This window comes from Ambystoma mexicanum, chromosome 2p (genome assembly GCF_040938575.1).
Source record: "Ambystoma mexicanum isolate Mex_15411 chromosome 2p, UKY_AmexF1_1, whole genome shotgun sequence".
In the NCBI taxonomy this organism is placed as follows: Eukaryota; Metazoa; Chordata; class Amphibia; order Caudata; family Ambystomatidae; genus Ambystoma; species Ambystoma mexicanum.
Window position 1 is genome coordinate 1,457,101,331 of NC_090923.1, and position 18,808 is coordinate 1,457,120,138.

General features: G+C 45.6%; 1 protein-coding gene across 1 annotated transcript in view; it reads right to left on the minus strand.

Moving 5' to 3' along the window:
* The window catches only part of ROGDI (rogdi atypical leucine zipper), a 475,356-nt gene that overhangs the window by 115,241 nt on the left and 341,307 nt on the right, over window positions 1–18,808 (minus strand). The window contains exons 6-7 of the mRNA XM_069646031.1: window positions 9,964–10,059; window positions 9,101–9,199 (exon numbers count right to left, since the gene is read on the minus strand). Of these exons, the coding sequence (XP_069502132.1) occupies window positions 9,101–9,199; window positions 9,964–10,059 (195 nt within the window). The remainder of the gene's footprint in view (window positions 1–9,100; window positions 9,200–9,963; window positions 10,060–18,808) is intronic.

An 18,808-nucleotide genomic window follows, 5' to 3' on the forward strand; every position in this document is an offset into this window, starting at 1 on the left:
CAACCTTCGGAAGAAAAGAAAGTTGCACCCGCAGGACAACGCTGTCCTTATGGAAAACAGTAAAGGGTGGCTTGGCACTCTGCGTGCGGAAGTAACCACAACTAAAAACACAGTTTTAAAAGACAACAGTCTCATCGGACAAGAGTAAGGGCTCAAACGGAGCTCCCATCAGAAACTTTAAAACCAAATTCAAACCCCAACCCGGCACCTGGATGAACTGCCAAGATCGAGATTTCCTGTTGGATGGCTCAGAACCAGAGCTGCATCGCCTCCATGCACAATGGGAGTGACCCTGCCCCCCCCCACGCTTTTTGTTGAGGTAATGCATGGCCACTGTGCTGTCCGTCATAATCAGGACAGTCTTCACCCGCACAGACGGCAGAAAAGCCTTAAGGGCCAGCCTGATGGCTCTCAGCTCTAACAGATTGATGTAGAGTCTGGACGCCGACAGACCAACGGCTGCTGGCTGTCAACTCGTTGGCATGAGCGCCCCATCCTGTGAGGGAGGCATCCGTCACGATCGTCACCTCTGGCCATGGTTGCCAAACTGGTGCCCCTTCGTCGGCCCACCATAGAATATCCTGGGTGACCGAGAGCGGAATCTGAACGGGTTCCGACATCTTGCCAGAGAACTGCGGCCACTGCATCTTGAGAGCCCACTGCAGGGATCTCATCCACAGGAGGCCGAGCAACCTTAATTCTAAAGCCGGGAGACTCTGAGAACGTTAAAACCTGTCCACCATCTGCAGAATGTGATGAGCCCTCACCTGGGGAGGCGAACTGTGCCCCAGGGGCGTGTCGAGCACTGCTCCGATGTATTGAAGCCGCTGGGAAGGTGTCAAATGCGACTTATTTAAATTTAGGGAGAAGCCCAGCTTGTGAAGGGAATGGCAGGTGACGGATAGATGATCCAGGGCTTGCTCGGGAAAATGCACCCTGATCAGCCAATCGTCCAGGTAGGGGTAGACGCCAATCCCCCCCCCCTCTTCTGAGGTACGCTGCCACAACCACCATCAACTTGGTGAAGAGCCTCGGGCGGAGGTCAATCCGAATGGCAGGACCTGAAACTGAAAGTGCGAGTCGCCAGCTGTGAACCTCAGGTACTTCCTGTGCTTGCGATGAATCGGCACATAAAAGCAAGCATCCTTGAGGTCCAGAGACAACAACCAATCCTGAAGTTGAAGGGCCTGGAGGACTTGAGAAAGAGTGACCATCTTGAACTGGTCCTTCCTGAGAAGCTTGTTCAACCAACACAAGTCCATGATGGGTCTCAATCCCCAGTCTTTTTTTGGGATAAGAAAATCAGGGGAAATACCATCCCTTGTTCCTCTCTGCTACAGGCACTAGTTCTATGGCGCCTTTCTCCAACAGGGATAGGATTTCCTGCACAAGGAGCGAATCCGGACTCTTCAAAGAGCTTCCCTGATGGATTGTCGTGAGGCCACTGAAGGAAGGGAAGGGAAGGCAGTAGCCGTGGGCTATGATATCCAGAACCCACGCATCTGAAGTAATGGCACGCCATTCTCCAAGATGCTGCACAAGTCTGCCCCCAACCGGCGAACCATGGGACATGGCCTCATGACTGAGCTGGAGCAGCTGAGGCAGCGGCAGTGCCTGACGGCAAAGAGCCAACTGCCCGAGCGGCTTTGGCACCCCGAGTTCCCCGTCCACCATGGGTACCTTTACGTTGGCCCTTTTGACTGGCAGCTCGTCTCGATCTACCAAAAGAGGAGTAGAAACGAAAAGGAACCTCCCCTCCATTGCTGTCCCTTAGAACAAAAAGGCGGAGGTTGATGTACTGCAGCGCACAAAGACTTTGCTGCAGCTTTGGAGGTCTGCAACCTCTCAAGGCTCTCGTCAGCCTTGCTGCCAAATAAATGAACGCCATCAAAGGGCATGTTCAGAAGACGAGCTTGCACAACAGGAGCAAACCCAGACTTCCGCAACCACGCAAACCTGCGTAGGACGGTGCTGGCAGCCATGGACCAGCTGACAGTCTGCCGTGTCCAAACCCGACTGAAGATTCACACATAGCATCCTTCGCGTCACGCACAAGTGCTAGGAAGCCATCCCTTTCCTTCCCCTCGGGAATAAGCTCAGCCGCTAAGGAAGCACAGTTCCACTGTGTGTGTAAATCTTGCCAGGGCACATGTGGAGTTGACAGCTTTCAGTGCCATGCTCCCTGAAGAAAAGACCTTCCGAGCCCATCTGTCGAAGCGCTTGTCGTCCCTATCCGGAGGGATGGTAGGGTGTACCGTCGAGGTGGCCGTAGCTGCCTGAACCACCAAACTCTCAGGAGCGGGGTGAGTAAATAAATAGCTGGGGTCGCTAACAGATGGCCGGTACTTTTTCCACAAATTCTTATTGACCGCCGGAAGAGATTCCGGGGCCTGCCAAGCCGATGACACCCTTTTTTGCAACGCAAGATGAAAGGACAATACCGGGTCAGAGGGGGGACCTTGGTCCAAGATGTAAGGTCATCCTGAATAAAATCCTCAGGAGGACTGCACTACCCCAGGTATTTGGAGACCCTAGACATGAGCCACCTGTAGGAAGAGTCTGCATGAGCCCTCGGCTCAGGTCTACCAAACTCAACTTCTGGAGAGGTGTCCAAGCCACTGGCATCATGGAGGGTCTGCCTCAACTCCTCCAAGGGACTGTCATCCAACAATCCCAGAGCCTCATCCTGAGAAGCAGGGCCTTCAATCTCTGACCTTTCCTCCTCTTCAAAAAGGTCGGCCCAAAGGTCTGGAAAACCCAGCCAAATTGAAAGAAGAGGGCCTAGGGCCCAATACCGGCCTCCCAGACTTAGAGGAAGCCTTCCTAGGCATAACCACCTCCTCAGGAAACTCCTCAGACACATTACACCCAAAATGCACTGAAGGCGCAGAGGGCCTCAATGCCAAGGGCATCGAGAACATAGATGTCAAGACAGCCGAGGGCTTCGACGCCAGAATCCGCGACGTGGGTGTGACGCCGAGACCTTCGGCATTGACGCCGCTACAGGCGTGGGCTGGTAGGACGGAACAGCATCATCCGAGTCCGACTGTCCCAGCTTGAACGAGTCAAAGCCGGCGTCGATACATCCCACAGGCTGCAATGGTCTCGCTGGGGACGAGGACTGAGACCTGGACGCACCTCTCTTGCAACTGCTCTTGTCCACACGGGACCTCGAGGGCTCACTGTGTGAGCCGCGGTGCGAGCCCGAGCCCAAAGGCGTGCGAGCCGCGGTTCGAGAGCGTTCTCTGCCATTTCGTGAGAAGGCGCGACAGGAACCGTGCCTTGCGACTGGAAAATCGCCATCATTTGCTCTTTAAAAGCCGCCCACTCCTCTGAAGTGGAGGACTTTGTGGGACAGGCTACCTTACGCACTGCGCCATCCTCTGAGGACGGGGAAGGCGACCGGTGCCAGCACTTCCTAGAGTGCCGCGAGGATGAGGAATGGCAGGAACCACTCCGGGACCGAGAACCTCGAGCCTCTTCCCGACGTGGAGAGTCGCCCCTCGAGTCGTCGGTGGAAACCCTAGACTGATCCGGATTTACGGGACTTCGAGCTCCCCCCCCCCCCCCCACTACCTTGAGTTTCCCCTTCCTTTCATGCAAGGCCTTGGCGGTTAGAAACTGGCATTTCGAGCAGTCGTCAGTGTTGTGTGACTCACCCAGACACCATAGACAAATACGGTGCAGGTCAGCAGTCCTGGAAAGTCTTGAACCTGGACTTTTGAGTCAGAGGGGTCAAAGAAATAGACATCATAAAGGTCGATGAGGCACACGAGACGCGCTGAGTTTCACGAAGCTATACACGTTTGCTGTCAGAAAAAGCGGAACTGGAGCAAAGGGCGCCATGCGTCCTATATATAACATCCGGTGACGTAGGCCCTCGAGGGACATCGGCTCAACGCCATTGACGCAAAACGCCCTCTGATGAAGTTTCCGAAGTGCACAGCTGTGGAAATTACATGTCATAGATGTGGAATACGTCGGAGGACACAATCCCTTCGAATCATTTTTACTACTGTGGTGTGCATTTACCGCGGGCTGCTGTCCCTCGTCTTTTTTTGCCATTTCTTTGTGGAAGGGGCCTTCTTGAGATTTACTCTGCTCGCTAAACCAGGTTTGATCCCATTGATTACTTTGCCTTTCGTGGGATTCATGAGTGAAGCCCGCCTCTGGCTCCAGGATGTCTGTGGGGGGCAGGAAGCAAGGGAGGTGCCCGAAACTCCCTGTCCTTAGTCTCCTAAGAGACCCAAATGCACTCTGTAGTGATTGGCGGCAGACTGTCCGGCAAGGACAGCCACCATGCTGGGTGATTGACAGCTAGGCTGGAATGAATGGGAGAGAACTGAATAAAAGGCGAGGCTTTTGATTTGGCGGCAGAGTCGACCACTGGACGAAGGAACCGACAAACTTTAAGAGGACACCTGCTGCAACTCCTAGACCGTTGGTTTGCCTGGTGAAGCCGTGCTGATGTGCTGAAACTCCAAATTTGTATCGACAGAGAAGCCCCAGAAAGGACGACTTCTCCCCTTCAGTTGGTGGGACCAATCAACTCCAAAGTAAGCCACCTCGACATTCTCTCGGAGTTGGCTGCTTTTCCACAGAGTTGCTGCTGGAAACCAAATAGCCAGAGAGAGGAACACCAGATTCTGTGTTGTTGCTTTTAAGCTGGCCTTGAGCTTCAGGAAGATCCTCTGGACTCCCAGGAAGCAGGATTGACCAAGCCTGAGCCCCCTAAACAGAGTGCAGGACCCCAGAAGCAAGGAAAGTCCATCTCGACAGCCAGGAACCGCAGTGTTGCTATTTGCGGTAGTCGCGAGGAGCTGAAACACTGAAGTGCCATTTGTTGGAAAGATTGCTGGTTGTGAGCGGTGACCGTCCCATTGCAGTGCAGGAGTCTCCAGAAGTCCTCCCTCTTGTCCCCATGACTGAGGCCCAGGAACAGAGATCTGCAGAGCTGCACAGGAACAGAAGTCATCTGCTGCACTTTTTCTTCAATACAAAGTACTGTAACGTCTGAGAGAACTTCCCTCTTCTTGTAGAGTTGCTTGCATCTTCTACCACTCACAAGTCTAATCAGGTTGTGGCCCTACATTTGATTCTTCTTTTCTTCAAAGAAGAATCAAACATTGTACAAAGACTTTTCTACTAACCTACGAGAGGTGCTTCATCTTTTATAAAAGACTTTTGCCCATTGACTTTGGCCTAGCCTGTTAAACTGAATGACTCTGATGTGGGGATCCAAAACTAATTTGCCTGCTTAAGAATATTTGTGGTCCCTTGTTTGTTCTAATAACTTTCCTTTTACCAACTCCTACAGTATTCTAAATGCAAAAAGATATTAATGTGCCCTGCACCCTAGCTACTGAAGTCACCTGAGGGTGTAGGTTGTGTCTGTGGGCCATCCCAAAAGGGTCTTCACTGATTTTAGAATATTAAGAGTGTGTGTTGTGAAGTGTATGAGTGTTCTTGTATATTGCTCCCTTCTGAAGAAGGCTTACTCTAACTGACTGATAAAAAAAATGAATAATGGTTTATTCAAGAAACCTTGTGTGTAAGTGTTTATTTGAATACTTGTCACTGTGAATCTCTGTGCAACTCCCCTACAGCTCACATTGACCCCTCTTGAGATAAGCCTGGCTGCTCAACACACTACAAAACTGTGTAGTATAAGCTTATACCAAAGGTTGGGTTCCCATTACCTGTAGTCAGAGTTGTTGTAGTGCACCCTAAGGGTACTACATACAAACTTTGCCCAACAATCCCCAATGGTGGTGTCACTAGACGCCACCAAGGCGTTCGACCCAGTTTACTGGGTGCGGATGCTGATGGCGATGCGTGGCTTTGGGATTGGGGAAGGCTTCCGCAGATGGGTGAAGATACTATATACACAACCGATGGCCAGGGTTAAAACCGGGAGGTGGATTTCAGATGCATGGGATATACAACGCCGAACACAACAGGGATGTTCATTGTCGCCCATGCTATACATACTGGCATTGGAACCACAGGTGGTATTTATGCATCAGGAATTCATTGAAGCAGGACGGGTGGGGGGCTGGGGAGGCCCCACATCTCATCTCCCTCTATGCGGACAACATCCTTCTGTATTTATGCAAACCGTAACATAATCTACCTATTATGTTGGAGGTACTGGTTAACTTTGCCAAATTATTTGGGATTTTTCAATGAACAATAACCACGCCTTCTCCCCATTAGCGTGACACAGACGAAGCGACTTTCGTGATCTACTGTACCTGGGGTTACAGTGGGAGGTCAAAGCGGTCCGTTACTTTGGGATAAATATAGCTCATAGCCCGGAGGACATGCACAAACGGAACACAGTCAGGGCGGTGGAAGGGGTGAAAAGCTCCATGAAGTTATGGGGGAAGTCTCAGCTATCCCCATTGGGACGGGTTTCCATAGTAAACAATATTACTGAGATTCCTGTACAACTTCGCAAACGTGCATTATTATATACCTGCGGAGTTCTTCCGACGACTAAACCCTATTCCTCTGAGAATTCTTATGTGCCAGGGGCAGGCAAAGAATCGCCTTAACCACGTTGTGCATGTAATACAGAGACAGGGGCATCCAGCTCCCACATTTGGAGGTCTACTACTTGGCAGCACAGCTCCAGTATGTCTCACAAACTGTAGATGAACAAACCGGTTCAAAGTCCTCCTCCTCCTCCTCCTCCTCCTCCTCCTCCTCCTCCTCCTCCTCATCCTCATCCTCCCCATCCTCATCCTCCTCATCCTCGTCCTCCCCTCCCCCCCCACCCCCCCGTAGTTCCGTCAGATGATTCTTCAGTGGAAATTTCTCTCCTCTCTCTCCAAGCAGAGTCTGGCTTTTTATTGAGGCTCTTAGGATGAGCTCCTCGGGAGGCCACCTTGCCTTATAGCTATTTGCCCGGCAGTGGGACCTCCAGGGAGACCACACCATTATCAGGGAAAAGCTTTGCCGAAAAACCCTCATAAGGAATGTCCGGAGGGTGTTGAAGTCCTGGGCTCCAGAATAGGATGATGAACAGAGGAGTATTTGTATTTTTCGGGAATGGTGGGTAGAGAACAATTCCCAACAGGCACTGGGGAGGTAGAAGATCAGGTACAGTATTCCTCGTAGAATAAGATCTACTATGAGTGCCCGCAAAGAAGATCCATAAGGATGGTGACCAAGCTCCGTGTGTAAGAGCGCAGCAAGGAATGCAGTAGCACTGTTGAGTGAAAACCAATGCGCTCCGGGAGGAACGCGACTTGCGGATAGCTCCATGAGCCAGGAGCGGATAATCCCGCAACACGCGGCCACTGCTAGTAAGGCGGCCACAGACTCGGTAACCCGAGCAAAGCACAAACTGAAAGTGTTCCAGGAGGAACGAGACAAGCAAGAGCGTTCCGTAAAACAGAACGAGCAGAGAGAAAGAGGAACAGGGGGGAAATAGGCAGGGGAAACCGCAGGAGGACAGGAAGGAGCTCTCGCACAGCGTGTAAAGTGGAACGTAGGGTTGCAACACATCGAACAATCCTTCAGACGAGTCTATATACACGTCAAACAATGTATAAACACTAGAACGCTGTGCACGCTTCCACCAGGCAGTGAAGCGGCTCAGCTTCTCCTCCATTGATTCCACAACTTCCAAGATCGGCGAGTCATGACAGTATGTAACGTGCTGGTTATCTAATGTCCATATCTACGGAAACAGGTTTATTGCAGGAAATTACCCACCGGACATCACTGAAAGAAGTTTTATGGGTTGCGCATAGCTGCATTGGCCGTCAGACTACTGACTACTCTGGGACGCCAGGTTTGGGCTAGGACAGTAAAGATTACGAAAATAGACCAACTGTATTCACCACATGTCCCCATTGCAGCAAACGTTTTCTTGGGGTTGCAAGAATTGGTGGTGGCTAGGCTATGGGAAGATAGGACTCGCCACGTTGGGGGGGGGGGGCATGTACAATGGTGGGACTTTCAGGGACTTGGGGGAACCAATTTAAATGGAGGGTTTTCCTCAGAGACAGTTCCTATGTTATCAGAGGCTAGCAGCGGTTGCAACAACAACAAAAAATGGGTGACAGCTCCAGGGCAACCAGAACCAACTGCACTCCTGACGCTGGTGTACAAGCTGGAAAAAGATGGCGCCCAGTATCTAGGGTGTACGGCTGCATGCTGAGCATGATCAGTGTAAGGAGGGCCAGACTTAATGAATTATGTGAAATTGGCTTGGGACAGGAATTGAATGTTTCCCAATGGGGTGACGCGCTGTTCTTTATTAAAAAGGTCTTGCGCAAAGCTCGATTCCCCCTTCTGCAGTTATGTTCTCCAATTTGTATGACACCCAGCCGAATTGCCAGGTTTAATCCTGACGCACTGTCTGCCTGCCCAGGGTGCGGTCTAAGGGGGGGCAGACATCATTCATATGTTCTGGCGTTGTACACAGGTGCAGACCTTCTGGCACAAGGTCCAAACTGCTTGTGTTAAAGCTGGGGTCCCAAGATATAGATGGGAACCAGCAGAATGCTTGTTGGGGACAACCAGATCTGAAAAATACAGACATGTATACATGTATGGACCCCGCATGCATACTGGGTCAGCAACGTATATCGATGCCCCAATATTGCTTAAGGCTGAAGGATTTTAGGAGATGGAGTGAGGCAGAAACATCAGCGTGATACCGGGTACTCAGAGCTGATGTTGGGGACCCCACAGACAACATGGTGGCATGGAAAGCCCATGAATAACTTGCCATTGCTACACAACCTTATCCCTAGATGTGTAATGAGCCCCTGCAGGCCCCCTCAAGTGTTGGGCTGCATCAAGCAAAGTCATTATAAGGGTGGAATATGGACCATGTGGACACTAAAAGATTGCTCGGTTCTACGAACCACTGATACAAAAAGGTTACAGGATATTGGACTTATGGTTTTGTACTGTTATAGCATTTAATTTCCCCTTTGTTCTGGTTTATGTGCTCGAAATATGTAACAAGATTATGTTGTTGATGAATTCCTGACACTGCAATCCTTGTATTGTGTATATATATTAAAAACAATAAAATATTTAAAAATAAATAAGACACAGATTCAGCTTCACAGATATTTACCGTCAAACTACTGGATGCAATCTCTGGGAGGGTCAGAGTAGCTGGAGTGGTTAGGCGGTTTCGAGCCCTGGTCAGCTGCAGCATTACAGCATCCATCAACTAGAGAATTAAATAAACATCTATGAGACAGGCAGCAAAAAACAAAGATACATAAAATTAAGTGGTCTGACGTAGGCATCACCAAACGACAAATGAGAAGCGAGAGGCAAATGAACAACAAAAGAGGTAGGCAAAAAGCAAGACAAGCATAAGGAGACGTCACTGGGAAGCCATGAGGGCAGAATGTAAAAGGGGAGACACAGCAGGTTTACTACTGTGCTACAATAGTGCATCACAGAAGGGAAACTATTGGTGGCACTGCACTTGAGATCTTTAAACCAAAAGAATCTGCTAATAAAGCAAGAGAACAAAAACATGACAATAGAACCGTGCACTAACTTATTTTTAGCTAGACTGGTGCAAAGTAAAACAGAAATACATCTGTGATTGGAGGGCACAGGCAAACCAGTGCCTGTATCTAATGTAGGATCTGCAAGCGGGCCACTTCTCCAAATGATCGCACATTTTGTGACAGGTCAAGCAAATGTGTGTGATAGGTGGCTGAAGAGAGGTAGAATAAGAAAATGCATCAACCACCAACCCTACCACCTTAAAGGTAACTAGGATGCTCATCACAAGCGAATCCTGCAACAAATGTTAGGATACAAAGGAGTACACAATCAGATGTGTGACAATTCTGCAACACCCCAGGGCTGTACAGTTTCAGTTCTGGGAAAGAATGGACACCAACGCAGGCGAATTATGGTAGCCATACAACAAAAGAATCGAAAAAGAATGGTTCTCGCAGGCAGGGAGTGGCTCACCTTGAGAACCTCAGCCCCAGTTTGGAACGTGTAGTGTTCATCTCGGTTGGCGAGAAGATACATTGCTTGATTCACATGGTTTCTGGCATCTTGAATCTAAAACGCATAACAAACAAGGAGAAGCTCACGTAAATAACATCTCAACATTATTGACCAGCACCTCAAATAACACATTTGTAGCATTTGCCAAAGCAGTACAAAATAATGAATCTACAAAGCACAACAGCTCAATGTAGCATCCCCAAGCCTGACAATTAAACTGTGCCAGTTTTAAATTGAACAGGTGGATGTGTGGACGTTGCTCAGAAGTCCACTACTGTTAGTCATAATTGGCTCCAATTTGGACAACAAGAACCACTCGGGACAGATGGCGATGAGAGGCACAGAGGAACACAGGGTAAGTGGAATAGCTGTAGGGGCACATAGTTACAAATGGAGCACGTAATTTCATGCTAGCAATTAAAACCTGTTCTTAGTCCATAGGTCCACTCCCTCCAATACCAAATGACCACCCTTCATCCTGGGAAAACATGCAGTCGAAAAATTCTTTTCACATCACATGTTTATATAGGTCATAGTTTAGTGGTCTATCGAAGCAGCATGAACTGATATGGAAGCGCAGGTTTAACAATTATTAAAGAAAAATAATTATTGGAGGACTACTCTGCAAATCAGGTAGCATACAAAGGCACAAGAGCCGATAACCATTATAGAAAGCTATCAAGACAAATAAGACATGGTTGGCAAAAGCCAATCTTAAATATAAATGATCCCTCCATGGTGAGGGGAGCCTTCCATTTAATATCCTAGAAATAAGTTGCACACATCAAACACCAGAAACAACTCCCCCATACCAAACTTTTCCAAAGCTTTTGCCATAAGTGCCAGTGAGAACATTGCCATAGCAAGGACAAACTCTGCAAAACGCTTTCAACATCTCATCGCAGATGGTCTAAAATGTGACCCATGTGAGTCCCCTGGCATTTTAGTTTCTTGCCCTGGCTGGTTCAACAACCTTGTTTTCAACAGGGAGTCCTAATAGAAGGCCTTGTGGGTAATATAACTATATTGTGCTTCCTGGACGTCCCTATTTCTACTAGAGCATGATTGCCCAAAGGAGTCCTGCTACCTCAATGGCTTTTTGGGGCCTTTTGTGCGTTTTTGGACAATAGCAATTACTCCCTTCAAGTCTCCCTAAAACGATGACCTTGTTTTGAAAATTAAAACTAACTTCAGCGCTGGCCTGTGCATATCTGGCCCAAATGGTCATGTCCTTAAAGAGATTCCAGGTTGGGAGGTCTGAGCAGTCATGACCTGATCAGCCTGGCTGAATGAACAAAGTCAGAGATTCACTACTAAATCCCTATCTTGTGTATATGCCTGGAAGGAAGCATGAGAAGGTTTGAATGTGGAGAGCACCCCTGACTGGGTGGCCACCAAACATCTGAACAGTGCAACAAATGTGATTCGAAGCCAAGGGTGCATTCAGCTCCAAAGGCAACTATTCGATAAGAGATTCGGCAACTCATCTTTGTCAACTGCTGCGACTCATCACGAAACAGTGGGAAGAAAAATATGATGGGTATTCTAAAGCAATGCCGAAACAGATGACATGTAATCCATGTTCAAACAATGGATATCAAACTTCGCCACTAACTCAAGAAGCAGTACTTGCTTCCAAATCTTTAACAACCGCCAATTCCATTTTGCTCCACAATTACAACAAAAAGGTAATCAATGGATTACTATCAAATGTCACTTTTTTCCATCTTACATTACAAATCCAACTGGACAATCTTAACATGGGACTAAAGAGGAGATGTTTTGCATGTCCAAAAATTCTAAATACTACTCTGCAATGTAATAACACATACATGGTATTGGAGCGAAACTCAAAAATGTAATTTTAAAAAAAGCTAGATGGAAACACATTTGCAAAGTGGAATGGCAGTGTGCTAAATCACGAAAGGAAGGACTTTCCAATAATGCTTAAATGCACAGATGGGTCTAGGGCATTGGTAGCGAATGGCTAAGACCAGCACATAGAGGAAGAATGTATGCAAGTGAATGACCCAAATACATATGACTATTTGAACAGGGGTCTTACTTTTGCAACTTATTAATTGGTCGACACAAACTTGCTGTCTTCATAAGATTAATACAAAATTGAGAAATCTGCCTAGCTAGCCGAATACGACCAGGAACAAAGCTTACTTGAATCCATTATGAAATATGTGGACCCATTTGTACAAATATTGGAGACAACATCTCTAAAAAGCACAACAGATTTTATGGTGAAAATGGAATCAAAATAAAATGTGGTTGGTTGTCAAGGTCTCAACTTAACCAGAGGAGCTGTACGTACACAACCATCCGACCAAGTTAACCACAGTTGTGGAGGGTGGGGTGTTTGGGGGAAAGAGGAGCTGAATCTGAGAGGGAAGCAAAAAAAAAAAAAAGAAGAGGATCAGGGACCCAGTTAGGTTTACAGTGTTCTTCACTGTAGCCATGTTTAGAGTGAGTGAATGCGAAGGGGGTTTTCGTGGAGAAAAAAAATATATATAATGTCTAGCAATTTAACTTGCTGCTTCTACCTCGTACTATATGGTACTGTATTCGCTCATGACACTGACTCGGCCCATATTAATTTCACTGCATCAGTTAGCACAGATGAAACTTGCTTGACTACAGGTACCATCCTTTTGAACCAGAAACAAAATCATATCCTATGCTTCTGCAAGGAGAAGAGCATCACATTGCCCTATTAGTGTCTTATAGGTTTTGGATGTCTTTAAGGGTCTTAAAAGCAAATCAAAATAGGCTTGCTGCTGCCCGTTTGCCATTTAAATAAATTAAATTTAAATAATTTGGAAACATGCAAATATGTATATCTTTGCAGGTTTGAGGAAGAAGTCAAGTTGCTAGTAAATCGGGATCAGATATGTTAAAAAGCAATATGGACATACTGATGTAGTGCAATAACTTTTTCTTTTGTTTCTTATTTTTTCTGGTAATACTGTAGATTAACTGATTTTATACCAATATGCAAATGTGAACTTAGGATGCTATATTTTTGTATTTTGATACAATGGCTTCCTGTTCTTTTTACTTTAACTGTATCTATATATGTTGTATGAATCTTGAAACTTTTTAAATTTCTTTTTCATTTCTGATTTGTCTATTGTAAACTATGCATCTATGAATTTGTGTTAAAGTTTATAACTCAATACACAACAAAAAAAAATGTAAATAACAAATCCATTAACATGTTCCCATTATTAATGTGCTCTACATAGGCAGGCTGCCAGACACACAGGCTGTGCAACTCAGGCTATGAGATATTTCAGTGTAGCATCCTCTCTGGACTGTGAGCCCAATAAACAGCTTTGGCCCCTGGACAATTTCCTGCTTGTAGCTGGAGAAGCTGATTTATTTTAAACAATGAAGACTGGCTACGTGAAGGTCAAGTGTGGCAGAATAATGACCTAGCCAGTTTTCAGGAGACCCCCGAGCCATGTGAAAGATCCTCAAATGCTTATTTGTAAGTAATTATTTCACATTTAATGTGATACAGTTTAAGTCAACGTTCCACGTATTAAATAAAACTCAACATTGTAATATATAAATTAACACATGTACAATGCAATATAATAAATCACAATTTGTACAAAACATTCTAAATTCACTCAAATCAATTAGTCAGTTACTTTCACCATGACAACTGATGCACACAATCAGCCATATTCTATAAAGTACAAGATGTAGAGCAGTGCTTTTAGAGTTAATGCAGAAATACCAAATTGCTGATTCTTTATGGAGTCCAAATTATGAACCAAAGCTCCCAAATGGCACATATAAATAATTCCCAGTCGACTGCACTCAGTCAACACATGTTTAGCAATCTTCACTATATAATTCACCGTACAAATGCGACAAACGCTTGTCTAATGGTAAATTCAGTGCACGACCGATTACCAATAGTACGGGGAGACAATTAGTGCGCAGTAAAAATACAAATCTACTTAAGAATGGAGAAAGACATAATAAAAGATAGGGTTGAGCCTTTTAATACTTTTAAAGCATGTAAAGGAACACAAGTATATGGTTTCAATTTGGCTAGGTGATCGTAATTCCGACACCAGTCCCATTTTTTGGTTTTCAGTACAAGGGATCCCTTTTGTTCATAAAAATCCACATCCCAGTCAGTGAGGCAATCGATCATCGTAAAAAATCTTGTGACAGATTGAGCACGATCACCACGCCCATGAGATCGGATTTCAGATCCTAAAAACGACAGCAAAGGGCATCTTGCGACGTCAATGTCTTAATATAGGTAGCCCTCGTTTGAGCAATACACTATCTTCCAAGGAGATGAGACCAAGTTCTAATCTGAATATCAACATAGGAACACATTGAGGCAAGCCCAAAACTTTCCTCCAAAAGCAACCCTCGATGGCCCGTAACCAAGTGAGGTCATGAAAAGTCTGGCACTCAAGGCCATAGAGAATTGCTGGTGGTCATAAACACTGTTTTGACAACTGGATGGTGCCCGCCAAACTAAAGCCTCCCATCCGTTGTGTACATTTGCTAATTAACAGTGTTAATGGAGCACCTTTCATTTCCGTGAAGTGATCGACATATCCCTGTCAAACACCGATTTCAGCACCCAGATATTTATAACAGCTAGTGTATTCAATAGCTCCCACAGGAAGCACAAGTCTAGGCCTGGGAATAGTCTGCAGAGAAAAAAAGCATAATCTGCGTTTTACTCCTAAGGATGGTTTTCCTCAGCATACTGCCACTGTTCACTTACCTTGCAAGACCAAAAAAAGTATGATAGAAGATCACCAAGTCATCTGTACAGTACACGCAAACATGCGACCAGTCGAACTTAGGGGGACAATTCGAAATACTTCTCAAGAAAGAGGGCAAATCGGCTAGATATAAATTAAAAAGCAGGAGGCGGCAAAACGTACCCCAGCTTCAACCCAACCCACCCCACCCCTTACAAGTATGGACTGAGTCTGTTAAGACCCCACCGCTATCAAGCCTGACCTGCATGCTCTTTCCCAGGTGGAGCAACCTCAAAAAAATGCAAAATATGCCCTGGACAACCATATACCTCAAGATTGTCCCAGAGTCGGTCTCAAAACAGACTCTTATCTGGCTTGGAAGTCCACAGAAAGAGCATATAGCACAGGTGCATTTTTGGACCTAGCTCTTTCCATGAACATGTCCCATAGTCTCAAATTATGCATAGAAGAAGAACCAGCTCTGAAACCGGTTGGAAAGTTATCAAGAAGTTGCGTGGATTCTGACCACTTGTAAAATGTATCTAATATAAACATAGCAAATCCTTTCCCCACAATATCCAACATGGACAATAGTCTATAACCATCCCCCCCCCTCTCTTAAAAATTGAAATTAAAATAGCTCTTCATGACTCCAGAATAACCCCCAATTTCAAGACCTTCTTAAACAAAGTGTCCACAATAGCAAGGCCGTTTGGACCAGACGCCTTAGATGGCTTCGGTTTACCAATTTCTGCTAATATACTCTCCCCGTCTATCATTGGCATAGGTTTATATTCTGAAGGCGCATGACTAGACTTCACAAAACCTTCATACTGAAAATTCACCTCAATGTGTCTACGCCATTTAGCCTTATTAATGGGATTGATCAACTGCGTATTGCCCTTAGCTTCCCCGAGCAGTTGCCATACACCTCTGGTATTGCGCGGGTTTAACACTGCTACCATTGTTTTGCCATGCAGTGTTTTTGATGGAAGAATGCTACTATTTGATCCAGTTTCTATACTTATTTGTAAGACTCCTATTGGTGGTTGTAAGGATAAAAGGGTCCAAAGTATAGTTCTTAGTGCGACAAATGGCTCTACGCAAACATCTTTTATTCCTAATCTCCCTATTATACACAAGATCTCTCCTTGTCCATTGCTCTATATAATACCCTTAACCAGAGCACCATCCTTCGAGAAGCTGGACAGCCATCCTTCAGTCCCATGAATGCTAAGACATTCAAGAAATTGATAAATTTCTTCATGAAGTCAATAGAGAGTAGACGTGCCCTCTCAATATTCCTACTAGACCAAAGAATGCAATTCCCAGCACGATTAATATTTGTATCCCCAATACCATCCATTCCAGAACCTTACAGGACAAGAGGCAATAAGGATGGAGAGCGCGGCATGATCACTGAAGCTATTTGGACAGAGCTAAACCTCTGATTAAAGGAATCAACTTCTGACTCGCAAAGAATTAACCGAAAGTAGCATTGTTATTGCCCAACTTCCAAGTGCAATGACCGGGACAATCACCAACAGTGCGGCCATTTGGCATAGACAAATCCCATTCATGAAGGAAGCTAGACTATAACAGTCCTTGTCTATTAGCAGCATTATGCATCATAATACTTTTGCTTTTAACACTCTTAGTTTCTGCAGTCTCCTTAGGGCAAACACAATGAGCGTTTAAGTCACCTCCCAGCAACACTAAGTTGCCATTTTTACCCTTGATCCATTCAACCAGTATTTCAGAAATAACAATAATAACGACACCCCCTGGGGGAGGGAAGGGGTGAGATCATAAATGTGAATTACCAGCATTATAAGCATTCCATTCCCACCTACAGTGCCAACCACACCAACTTTAACAGCCAGTATATAATCTTCACCTTAGGGTAAACCAACCTTGAAAGAAGGGAGAGTGTTTCACCCCTACCAGTAAACCCCCATAATGTCTTCCAGTCACCCTTCTTTGCAAAGGTTTGAAAAATATGATCAATGTGTACTCTGCGCCAATACTCCTGCAGCAAGAATATCCGATTCCCAAGCAATATATCGAGAGAATCACTTGAGCCTAAGAGAAGATTAAAGGCACTGGTAATCCAGGACAATACTGAATGACATCAAGGCCATTTGGCAGAGGGAGCAGGAAGCAAGTTTATAAGTCACCTTGGAACACATTGTGCTTCATTAGGTGAAGCTCCTCTAACAATTGTTTTACCATTAACGTTAGATCTGGTGAAAACCTTCAACTTGCTACTAACACCATCTTCAGCATGATTTAGGTAGGTTATATCCTCATCAACGTCTAACTCGTAACCAATGATGGTCACGAATCATTGAAGCAGTTTCGAGCTAACAATGGATGCGGGTTATGCAGGAGTTAATGCAATCCAATGGATCAACAAAATCAAAATCATCAGACTTCAATACTCGTAATAAAGGAATTTGTTGCAAAACAAAGTAAATATGAACAATTACCTCGTCTCTTTTTTGTGGTTTAACCATTTCATTGTGAATGACTTACTGTCAGCCTTGATATTAATGTCTTTATTGGCAGGAATGTCAATAGGACTACTCATGGTGTGGGTCTAAGCAATGGTGTTTTTCACTCGATCAGGTGTAGAACAATGCTCGGTGCCAACAATTCCATTTCCTTCCAAGACCACCTCAGCTACCGCAAGGTTGACCAAGTCCTCATCATGAATAATACTGGGCTTGGTGCATCCTCAGTTAATCTTTTCTTTCTTCGATTCTCCAGCTTTATTTTCAGGATATTTTCTCAGATGAGAATGTTTTTCCAATGACTCCATCCAAAGCAGCTTGGTTCTGTTTTACTAGATTGCAACTTGTAAGCCGATGCTGGGCTAATATAGTCTGCTTGCGTGTTAAGTAGGTCTCTGAAGAGTCTGTCTAAACCAAGCCAATTTCCTCGGGCTGAGCCAGAGCATGAGAATTCCAATTAGAATTATTAGTCCCCATGACTGTAGCACTTGCTGGTGTCAGACTATTAGCTTTGGGTCGATCATTATTGGAGGATTTATTATCATAGTCCAAATTCTGAGCACAGGTCAATCCACCCTTTACACTTTCATGGATCCTCCCACACAATTTGAGGAGAATCTTCATTGCAAATTGTATGGTTACCGTGAAAAATTGTATCCCAACCAAGGTCCCAGTGCCCACCTGCGACTTGTCAGATTTATCCATAAAGACAGACTCAACAAAAAGATTAGGATTAGCAGACAATCTATTATGAGCATTTAATGAATCAATGTCCTCTGGTGCATTGTTAATGTTGACGGAACACGATGGAACAGGTGTATTGTATTGAATTGGTTATTTATATAGCGCTCTTTCCCCACGTGTATGGCCTCAATGCGCTTTTTGGTAGGAACGCCCTCTGTGACCATAGTCAATGTGCTGGAAACATTCTAAGGGGTTTAGTTTAGGAGATGCATGTGTGAATTTTGCCAGTCTAGGAATTCGGTGGCTGGCTAGGCTCGACTAAGCAGCCCAAAGAGAGGCCAGGCATGTGGGTGGGCGCTGTTGGTGGTTTGCAATAGATTGCTATTGTATAGAGAGTCGATGTGTGCCCAGCTATACCAAGTTCCTTTTGGATGGTAGTCGCTGTATGCTAGTGGCAGAGGTGTTGAGGTACGTTAAATGTTTCAGTCTGGACGGCTATATGTGTTGGTAGACCAGATGTGCATAACCACAGCAGCATTCTGCATTGCATGGCAGTGCCTGCGGCCTGTGTCCACAATGGTGGCGTGAGGTATACGTACCGTAGGCTTCGAAGTTATTCGAATGGAGGTTTCACGATTTAATAGGCAGAGAATGAGACTACACCTACTTGAGAGTCCTGTATAGTGGGAGAGAGGCCTAGGTTTCACACTACAGTAGGTTTCACAATATAATAGGCTGAGATGGGGGTTACACCTAGATTTTGGAATCCTGTAGAGTGGGAGAGAGGCCCAAGTTTCACAATGCAGTTTGAGTAGAAGAGAGAACACCTACATTTGAGAGTCCTGTATCGAAAGA